This window comes from Somniosus microcephalus, chromosome 16, assembly GCF_052327205.1.
Source record: "Somniosus microcephalus isolate GS21.2 chromosome 16, FLI_Smic_1.0, whole genome shotgun sequence".
In the NCBI taxonomy this organism is placed as follows: domain Eukaryota; kingdom Metazoa; phylum Chordata; class Chondrichthyes; order Squaliformes; family Somniosidae; genus Somniosus; species Somniosus microcephalus.
The window spans coordinates 91,214,455-91,225,465 of NC_141002.1; the positions used below are offsets into that span (position 1 = coordinate 91,214,455).

The 11,011-nt window shown below is 41.6% G+C and overlaps 1 protein-coding gene across 3 annotated transcripts in view; it reads left to right on the forward strand.

Moving 5' to 3' along the window:
• The window catches only part of usp15 (ubiquitin specific peptidase 15), a 131,576-nt gene extending 120,908 nt beyond the window's left edge, over window positions 1-10,668 (forward strand). For all 3 annotated transcript variants that reach the window (XM_086009422.1, XM_086009419.1, XM_086009421.1), the window contains 4 exons: window positions 2,002-2,151; window positions 3,363-3,466; window positions 4,638-4,726; window positions 5,966-10,668. In XM_086009422.1, coding sequence (XP_085865548.1) covers window positions 2,002-2,151; window positions 3,363-3,466; window positions 4,638-4,726; window positions 5,966-6,145 — 523 coding nt within the window. In that variant the 3' untranslated portion in view covers window positions 6,146-10,668. The remainder of the gene's footprint in view (window positions 1-2,001; window positions 2,152-3,362; window positions 3,467-4,637; window positions 4,727-5,965) is intronic.
• Window positions 10,669-11,011: the final 343 nt, after the last annotated feature.

Here is an 11,011-nt window from a genome sequence, read left to right on the forward strand (position 1 = left end):
TTGTCAAGGGAAGATCATGTCTGACTAATTTGATTGAATTTTTTGAGGGGGTGACTAGGTGTGTGGATGAGGGTAACGCAGTGGATGTGGTATACATGGATTTCAGTAAGGCCTTCGATAAAGTCCCGCACAGGAGACTGGTCAAGAAGGTAAGAGCCCATGGAATCCAGGGTGCCTTGGCACATTGGATACAAAACTGGCTTAGTGGCAGAAGGCAGAGGGTGATGGTCGAAGGTTGTTTTTGTGACTGGAAGCCTGTGGCCAGTGGGGTACCACAGGGATCGGTGCTGGGTCCCTTGCTGTTTGTGGTCTACATTAATGACTTGGATATGAATGTAAAGGGTATGATCAGTAAGTTCGCGGATGATACAAGAATTGGTAGGGTGGTAAATAGCGAGGAGGGTAGCCTCAGTCTGCAGGACGATATAGATGGGTTGGTCAGATGGGCGGAACAGTGGCAAATGGAATTTAACCCGGAAAAGTGCGAGGTGATGCACTTTGGGGGGACTAACAAGGCAAAGGAATACACAATGAATGGAAAGACCCTAGGCAAGACGGAGGGTCAGAGGGATCTGGGTGTGCAAGTACACAGATCCCTGAAGGCGGCGGAACAGGTGGTAAAAAAGGCATATGGGATACTTGCCTTCATTAGCCGAGGCATTGAATATAAGAGCAAGGAGGTTATGATGGAGCTGTATAAAACACTGGTTAGGCCACAGCTGGAATACTGTGTGCAGTTCTGGTCGCCACACTACAGGAAGGATGTGATCGCGTTAGAGAGGGTGCAGAGGAGGTTCACCAGGATGTTACCAGGGCTGGAGCGCTTCGGCTATGAAGAGAGACTGGGCAGATTGGGTTTGTTTTCCTTGGAGCAGAGGAGGCTGAGGGGGGACATGATTGAGGTGTACAAAATTATGAGGGGCATAGATAGGATGGATGCTGAGGAGCTTTTTCCCTTAGTAGAGGGGTCAATAACTAGGGGGCATAGATTCAAGGTAAAGGGCGGGAGGTTTAGAGGGGATTTGAGAAAGAACTTTTTCACCCAGAGGGTGGTTGGAGTCTGGAACTCACTGCCTGAAAGGGTTGTGGAGGCAGAAACCCTCACAACATTTAAGAAGCATTTGGATGTGCACTTGAAATGCCATAGCATACAAGGCTACGGGCCAAATGCTGGAATATGGGATTAGATTAGGCAGGGCTTGATGGCCGGCGCGGACACGATGGGCCGAAGGGCCTCTATCCGTGCTGTATTACTCTATGACTCTATGATTGTCAGTTTATTCAACCAAAGATTTTATTTGCCCATTGCTAAGCAGCCAGATGAGCAACTCACTTAAATAGAATAATGGGTAAGAAACCTACACAAGGCTGGTCATGCCCAAGTTCAGGTGATACAGTGGACCACTAAGGCGTTTAGATTACTATATCCAGATAGCACAGTCTAATTATTAGGAGCTATGTTAGCCGCAACTGCTCCAGAAGGAAGTCGAAATGAAGCTTTGTAGATTGAGCATCATCAGGCTGCTGTTCCTGCTCCTGGAGTTATCCTCGGCTTTATTTGTGCTGGTTGTGAAGATTTGTGGTGCACTATGAAAACTGTGTTGCTTGGTGTGCATGTTGCTGGTCTTTGCAGCTCCTTTCACTGCTTACATGTGTAGGCTTAGCAGCTGCTACTCCCAGCTGTATTCTTGTTTTCTTCAACTTAACACCATAGTTGGCTTATTCGTGGTGAAGCTTTGTGTTGAACAGGTACGATGTGTGTCTAAGATGCACTAGCCTCGGCTGTAGAAGGTTTTACTGCAAGCGCAGTCCCCAATATTCAGAATACTTTTGAGATCGAGAAACTTAAGCACTTGATACTTCTTTCCATTGTCTTAAGTATACTTGATGGTCAGACTTGGAGAAAAGGCCTTTTTCATGTATTGGAGGGATTGCTATTTGATAAAGGAGAAGGAATGGGAAGAATAGTACTTTTTTTTCTTAAATTGTGTTTTTCTTCAGGTACTGTCCAAACTGCAAACAACATCAGCAAGCCACCAAAAAACTAGATCTGTGGTCATTACCCCCCGTGTTGGTGGTGCACTTGAAGCGATTTTCCTATAGCCGATACTGGCGAGACAAGCTGGACACACTGGTTGATTTTCCTATTAGGTATGTCGTAGAGAGAGTTAAAGCTGGCCATGGATCTTCTGGTTGGACAGGTGCACATCCAGATGCAAGTATTTAGATCTGCAGCAGGATGCCATTCTGATTTGTTGCTGTGGGTAGTGCTAATAGTCTCTGTCACATCAAATGCGCACCCTCTTAAATTCACCCATGTTTGACATTGCTGAAGCTGCAGGTTCAAGTCCTGGGGCTGTCTTACCCGTATGAACACAAGCTAGTACAATATGTTACGGTCATAGTAGTTTAAACTTTCGGAGAATGTAAGTGGAGTTTGTTCTGGCTTTGGCAGTGTTTGGAGCTGAATGGCCTGGACAGGTAGGTGTGTGTGTGTAGGGGGAAGAGACTAATATTGCCGATCTCACCACAGCTGATATTTCGTGGGGTGAAATTGGTCTACTCCAGAATTGCGAAATGGGCAATAGCAGCCTGTTATACACGGCGCCAGACTTTATTTTCCATTGACTTTTAATGGAAGATTTTTAAGTTCAAACCAAGTATGACTGACCAAGGTAACCGAGACTCCAAAAAGAGCTTGAACTCTGATTCTGTGAACTTCAATGGAAAGGTAGACCGTGTGTGGTGTATAACGGGCTGCCAGTTCACTATGCCCATTTGTAGACCAATTTCACCCCCTTCATCTCATCTCGTTGGCTAACTGTGGAGTGATACAGGCTACAATGGTTCTGGAGAAGTTAAGCCTCCTCACCTAAAGGAGGATATCCTGATGTAACAGGGAAGAAACATATTGGCCCGTATATATGGGCCAAAGAGCCCAGTAACAAAAAAGTAATTGGGGACAGATCTAGAGACTTGAGATTAAGAATTGAAACAGCTCAGTAGAACAGATGTAGGGAAAGGTTTAAAGTTTAGAGAACTAGAATTTCATTAGTAGTTCTCCCCCTGCAATATTCAACTCCGTTTATAGATGTTAAGATTACATCTAATGAACCGTATACAAGGTTTACGAAAATTCTAAAATGGGATTTGGTCATTCCGTACAGCCAGTATTTACACAGAGTAACATTGCATGTAATTTGGGACATCATTGAATCGTTGAAAATAGGTAGATAGTAAGCAGAGTTGGCTATGTATTGTAAACAACTATTCTTTCTAAATGCTAATGTTTGCAAGTATAGCATTTTTAGAGTTGTATGCAAGTACGTTTTTGTAATTGTAATTCTCTTCATTTTCATTAGTGATTTAGATATGTCTGAATTTCTTATCAATCCAAATGCTGGCCGTTGTGAATATAATTTGATTGCTGTGTCCAATCACTATGGTGGAATGGGTGGAGGACATTGTAAGTATTCCAAATCGGCATTCTTTTTCTACATACACCAGACTTTAGAACCCATAGTGGTGCCATTTTAATTTGTTTTACTTTTAAAGCCATTTTTTAAATTCAGATTAAATTTATAAATCAACTGTTTACAGCTTCCTCTGTGTTGTCTGGTTTCAGTTACCTGCAGAGGGTGAATTTTATGAGTTCTTAACTCAGATAAAGAAATGGATGAAGGAGGGCTAGTGGTGGTGTGGAAGTGATAGAACAAGTCCTATCCGACTATTGTACAGTAACCCTGACAGCCTGCTGAAATGACTGACTGGTATAGTGTTGGGTCTCTGAAGTAACTGAGTGGCATAGTGTTGGGACTCTGCTGAAGCGAGCATACTGAGTGTTGATTGACTAGTGTTAACATTTGAACTTGCTGTGATGGCTCTGCTCTGGTCTTCCCCTTTGCTGCCCGAAACACATTTCTGCAGACTAAGCAGTTTTGATATTGTTTAGTGCTGCGCCACATTCAGTACAAACAGCAGCAACACCAAAGGGTAACCTGCCTGATTTGTTATGGCCAGTGCCTGGAAATACTTAAATTATTTTCCCCCTCTACGTCTTTACATCATTTGGCCTCGACAGGTCTGGCAAAATTACTTTGGTTTGGCCACAAAACACCCATGCCGCAGGAGCCACTAGCATCTGTGTGATCGAGGCCATTGGCAGCACCAAAATATTCAACCCCCTTTATAATGGGGGCTGCTCATAGTGGACCACAACACAACACTGTTGAACGTCATTTCAAAGCTGCATTTCCCCCACAGTAGCTTTCTGTTTCAGAAGATCGTTTTTGTTTTTTTAAATTGAGTATTCCTGAAGTAAAAATTGAGAAGGGAATATAGCCTTAAAACATCCAAGATGTTGGGTCTTGAGCTACTAAAGGTTTATGCTTTAATAGCAAAACTGTCCTTCATTGGCAATCATTGAATTTTTTAAATAATGAGCTAACTGACTTTCCTGCGCTGATCCTTGCATATGTTGTTTTAATCAGTATGCAGTAATTTTTTTTTAATGGAATCTTTATATTTTAGATGCTAAACTGAAGATTTTGTTAAATCTATGGGAGCAGAAAATATTCCAAAATATTTCTAGTCTGCATTTTCTCTTGTCATTGTGCTAACTCAGCTTTATCCCACAGACACGGCATTTGCCAAGAACAAAGATGACAGTAAGTGGTACTATTTTGATGACACCAGCGTTTCATCAGCAACAGAAGACCAAATAGTGGCAAGTGTCTTTTCAATACTATTATCCCCCATAACAGAATCCTGCATTGTATTAATAACTGGGTTGTGCAACTCGCTTTACGAAAGCAATAGGTCAGAACACAGGGATGTAAAAGTTCGTCATTTCTTGCAAAAGTTTGGTTTCGCCCAACAATGCAAATTTTTGAAACTTTCCATCACTTGGTACGAATACAGAACTCGATTTACTTAGCGTCTTTCAAGTCTTCAGGACAACCCAAAGCACTTCGCTGCCAGTGAAGCACTTTTGAAGAGCAGCCAGTGTCATAATGGGCTGGATCGTGCTGGAAAATTAAAGGTGTGATCTGGCCCAATGTCTGCAAATCTAGCACCCACTTGCACACAGCAGGGTCCAGGTGACCAGATAACTGTTTTAGTGCTGAGGGATTAATGTTCCCCAGGACACCAAGAGGATTCCCATGCATTTTCTTTTCAGATTATGCTATGGGATCTACTACATCCACCAGCGTGTAGGCATGGTTTACCATCTCATCTGAAATATGATGCCTTCAACAGTACAGCAATCCCTCAGTACTGCAATGATGTGTCAGCCAGGATTAGGTGCTCAAATGTCTGGACTGGAGTTGGACCCATGTGACCTTTGACTCTTAAGTGAAAGTGTTACCACTGAGCCATTTTCTGATTTGTAAGGCAGTTAATGTCATTTTGTGCTGCCAATTTACATGTCTGCTCTTTTGTAATTTTATCCCTGCTCCCCTCCCACTATCCCCTTGCCCAATGAAAGTGATTGGGTCTGTGGATGGCTTACTCATTAGCTGAAAGGAAGGTTGATCTTTGGAGCTGGTTGGATGTCCCTGTGATTATTCCTGTCCCATCCAAAGGTAGAGGACTCCTTATCTAAAAACCAGCTGGACTTAGTAAAACAAAATAGTATTTGAATGTTCGTCCAACCTGGGCCATGTCAATTAAGAGTCCATTGCACTAATGATGGCAGCATTTGTGTCAGCTCTGTTTTATTTTGTAACAGTAGTTAAGTATCAAATAGCAAAGTGTTAGGGAATATATATATATTTTAATAACATAGATTTTAATATGATTAAACTAATGACTTAAAGAAATCTGATTATGCTTAAGCTGACCACGTGTCAAAGGATGTTCTACCTTGTTCTACAGAAATGCTGTCAGGAAATTGTGGTCACTGAGTTTGGTGTGAGCAGACACCTACTAATAAACGATTCTCTGTTCCTTTTCACTCCAACAGTCCAAAGCAGCTTATGTCCTCTTCTACCAGAGGCAAGACACAATCAGTGGCACGGGCTATTTTGCACACGATCATAGCGCGAAGAAGGAAACCTCTGCTGCTTTAGGCGTCCCGCGGGAGAGTGATGAGGACTGTAACGAGAATGATGTAGAGAATGAAAACTGCATGCACACAAACTGACAAATATGATGCCATGCAGAAACTCTCCAATGCAGACTCCTGCCCAGACACTGGAAAGCTAGAAGCATACCACAAATTAAGAGCAAGAGATCATCTGGAAAAGAGGTGCTACATCAGCTCCAGCTAAAAGCCATTTTGGATTTTAACATGTTGAGATAGACTTAAGTGAATTACTTGAAGCTGAAATGTATTAGAAACTCAAATTAGAAGCTAATTGCAGTATATGATCCATGAAATCTATTTGTCTTACTGATGTATGCAGGTTCTTTATACTAAATATATGCAGTAATAATTAAGTGGTCCCCTTCATCAGTCCTCTCTCTTTTTAAAAATGTACTAGCTAATGTTTTCCAAAAAAAACCCGAATTAGTTATTTTTGTTAGAATTTTGTGTCCGTGAGCTAAATTAAGTAGCAAAAGTGTGCAATTTACATGCCCTGCTTTAGCAATAGAGAACATGAGCACTTAAACTGAAAGGCCAGCTGCTTCACTAATTCAGTGACAAACCTCCCGCCATACTTTGTTTAAACAATCATTGCAAGGGCCATCGAAATTGAGAACTATTGACAAAACTGCCGATTGAAAGTGCTGTGCAAGGACTTCCAACCTCCCATTGAGCGTCGGCCTCCGTGATGGGCCGCTGTCCCAGAGAGGCTAAGCGGAACGCTCCCACATTGTGCAAGTAACGCTGATGTGCGTGCTGCCTGTGGACCTTTAGCAAACTCTACTTTAACCCTTTGAGGACTGCAGTGGCATTTCTGCCCCGGAATAAGAAAACCAAGGAAACTACAATTGCGTTTATTCAAAGAATCAGCAGATTTCGAAATGCCTCAGTGGTGCCACTATATTTCTCGAATTCTACTTTCCAAATAGTTGAGGGTGCAGCATTATAGGTGAACAGAAAATCGTTCCTGCAGGTGTTCTGTGACAGAGGATGTATTTCGAAAAACTGCAAAGGAGCTTGCAGTACTCAGGGTTAAAAATAGAATGTCATAACAGATTAACTTGATGTGCTGGATGGTTTTCATTTGTTCAGCAAACTCAGTTTGCACGTTTTACTTTTGGTACCTGACCAGGGGGCTAATGTAATTATCTTCGTGTATCCAAGTTGATGGTGTATTAAAACTAGGCTCAAAAATTATAATCGAGCTATAAATTACATTATCAAATTTGATAGAACAAGTGAGCAAGTGGGTTGATTTTATTTTAATTCCTTTTTGGAATTCACCATAGCCTTACAGCATCTTAAATTGTGTACAGTAATCAGTTGCATGTTGCAGTAACCGATTGTATATATTCCTAGGTACATCGTGTTGAATTTATTAGTGAGGTGTATTTAAGGGGCCAGGATGCCAACAGCTAGAGTGGGATTTTGAATTTTTATTTTTCTGAATTGCTGCTTTCCATTTGATGTAGTTCAACGGATGTGTGTGTGGTTATTTTCCGGTTTATTGCTGCCCATTGGCAGAAGCTACATAATGCTTAAGGGATTGCTCCTCTCGACCCATATCAATTGCTTTTTGTGTCCCATTGCCAATAAAGGAAATGATGGTCTTCACTTTTAAAAGAAAAAAAAAATGAACACAGATTTAAAAACTGATGTGAATGTTGTATTGTATAAATAAGTTCACTCTGTGAGTGCACACTTGGTAAATTATTTTATTGAGATGTTATAGTTAAAGACATAGAAACACTATCGTAGGCCAGGATGAGTTAAGTATGTCAAGAATGGCTTTGCTGAGTAACTTGATATTAGTGCTGATACTTCTCTCGATGTTTTACTGTTGATATCTTTGCTGCCTTTTTGATTTTTTCCCTTTTTTTTTTGTAAAATGGAAGTCACAAGCCTCCAGCATGTCTGAGGTAAATATTTCGACTGCACTTCATTTCATTTGATTTAACATTTGAAACTTGCATGTTTCTTTATATAAATTTACAATAAAGTTATGCAAGGCCTTAGCTACTATACTCTGCCCTGATAATTGTGTAAAGCATACTGCGTCACGCAGTTGTCCATTGGTACTTTAGGGAAAATAAACTGCACTGGTGTGGCCAGGTATAGTGTGGTAATACAAAATGTTTTTCAATGAAGGTTTACAAAGTTTCATACTTAGCATTAAACAATTTGCTCACTCCATGTGTCCTTGAACGGATAATTTATTGTTGAAATATATTTGTGGAAACTTTGAAATAAAACGGCATAACACATGTATGCAATGATTGTAATCCTTACAAATCAATAAAAATAGACACAAAACACATCAAGTCATGAAGGATAATGTATGCTGGATGTCTATGCGGTTTTATGAATTTTGTTGACATACTGTAATGAGTGTGGATTCTCTTTTAATGTAACTCGTGTAAATGTGGGGTGTTTGGCCTATGAAGGGTTAAAATCTACGCAAATTATGATCTATGACCGGAAAGAAGGAAAGTCTGTCACAGTAGAAATTGCACAGGTCAGAGGTCCGAAGATAAATCTTTCATAAGATTGGACATTCCACCTCAAAGGTTGATGGAGCAAGACCTTCAAACCTAGTGACCACACAGGGCACTTCTTTCAACTGTTACAACGGGCAAAAATATAATCAGAGCAGCAAACAGCCCGCTACACTAGTGATTTCAGAATAGGAACTGTGTCGCTTCACCCCCAAATGAGCGCTCCGTTACCTGACATCATAAGGGCAGAAAGTATTGTGAAGATTATTCTGCATTTAGAAACTTTCATGACATCCGGCCAATGTGTGTCTCGCACACGTTCGGCAATATCATGGCAGCTTGCACCTCAGTGAATACCCTGAACATCAACCAGTAAAAGAACAAGGTTCAAACCTGAACAAATTCTTAATTAATCAATATTTCTGTTTGGGTTTACAATGATCCCAGGTCATAGAACCATACGACACAGAAGGAGGCCATTCAGCCCGACGTGCCTGTGCCGGCTCTCTGAAGGAGCTATCCAACTAGTCCCACTCCCCTGAACAATGAACAATCGTTTCCTATAAAATATATTTTCCAGTACATTCCATGTTCCCGTGGTAATTTACTTGAATTTTAACGATTCTGAAAGGGCACTGAGCTTATGCAAGCAATGACATTTTTTAGGGAGTTGGTTTTGCTGGATGGTTTAACCAATGACAGTTCAGTAAAGTAACAGAAGCAAATGACTGTGGATGCTGGACATCTGAAATCTGGAAATACTCAGCAGGTCAGGCAGTATCTGTGGAGGGAGAAACAGTTAACGTTTCAGGTCGATGACCCTTCGTCAGAACTGGAAGATGTTCGAGATGAACAGCTTTTGAGCAAATGGCGTGTCGGGGAGCAGGAAACAAACAAAGTCTGTGATAGGGTGGAAGGCAGGAGTGATTAAATGACAAAAGGGATGATGGTGCAAGGCAAAAGGAGGTGATGAGACAAATTTAGAAACAAAAGATGGGTCCAGAGGAGGTGCAAATGGTTACAGCAGAGGGGGAGAGAAGCTTAGAAAATCTGGCAAAGCGGAGAGGGTTGCCATGAGCTGGGAATGTGGCAGAAGAAAGGCAGGTAGACCCAGGGGTGTAGACCAACCCACTGGCTGTGTACCGATAGGGAATCCCCACCCCAAGCACCAGCCAGCTCCTCCTCCACCTCCAGTAGCTTTGGTGCTACCCTCCTCCGTTAACAGCACCTGTTGTCCAAGAGAAAATGGGAGCGGTGGTTAAGGTCTAAAGTTGTTACAGCCGGAAGGCTGTAAAGTGCCAAGTAGGAAGTTGGCGCTGTTCCTCGAGCTTGCGTTGAGCTTCATTGAAACAGTGTAGGAGGCCGAGGACGGAGAGGCCAGAGTGGGAGTGGAGAATTCAAGTGGCAAGCTCAGGGTAACGCTTGCGGACTGAACAGAGGTGTTCAGCAAACCGATCGCCTAATCTGCATTTGGTCTCCCCAATGTAGAGGAAATTTACGTCGGCTGCTAGAATCAAATCTTTGCTTTACAAATAGCCTTGGTTTGCTTGTAAATCTGTTCATAACAGGCAGCAACATTAAAATTAAGAATTGTGGTTATAAACACTGGTCTCCTTATTAACAACTCTGTAAAATCTCAGTCTTGTTGGTTGGCCTATTCTTGGAAAAGCTTCTTACATGAAGGGACAAATAATTATCTCACAGCTTAGAGGTGCATGATTAATGTGCCTAGTACCGATGATTAATTTGCCCAGTACCTTACTATGCCAGTGGCAGTTATAATTAGCACAAAGCGAAATTGCCAACATTTCAGCCTTGATTCACGTTAGTTTCTTAGACATTTTAAAATGTGTGTCTTTCTGCACATATAAGGTGTTCTGCATATTTATTGATGCACAGTCCAGTAAATGTGAATGATTGATTTAATTTCGGTGTATACCTAACAAGTGAATATTTACCAAGAAACGTCTTCAGATTCATGTTTGAGGTTTACGAGTATATATCATAAAGCAATGTACTTGTAATCAATTATATCTCAACAGCCGCTTCATGTATCTGAGTTTACAATAAAGATGTGTTTGGATATACGAGGGATTATTATTCTGAGAAAGGATCTACACTCTGGAATTCCTACCCTAAATCCTCCTGCCTCTCTTGTCTCCTTTAACACCCTCCCTAAAACCCACCACTTTGGCCAAACTTTTGGTCACCTCTCCTAAATTGTCCTTCTTTGGCTTAGTGTCAGTTCTGCTTATGTCTCTGTAAGATGCCTTGGGATGTTTTTGCCAGAAATTTCTGTCTCGGCTGAGAGCTGAAACTCTCAGACATACGAACATACAAAAATGATGGACAGGAATAGACCAACTGGTCATCTAGCCTGTCCCTGTTGTGATGCATTATGGTAACAGACACTCCCTACCCCACCCAT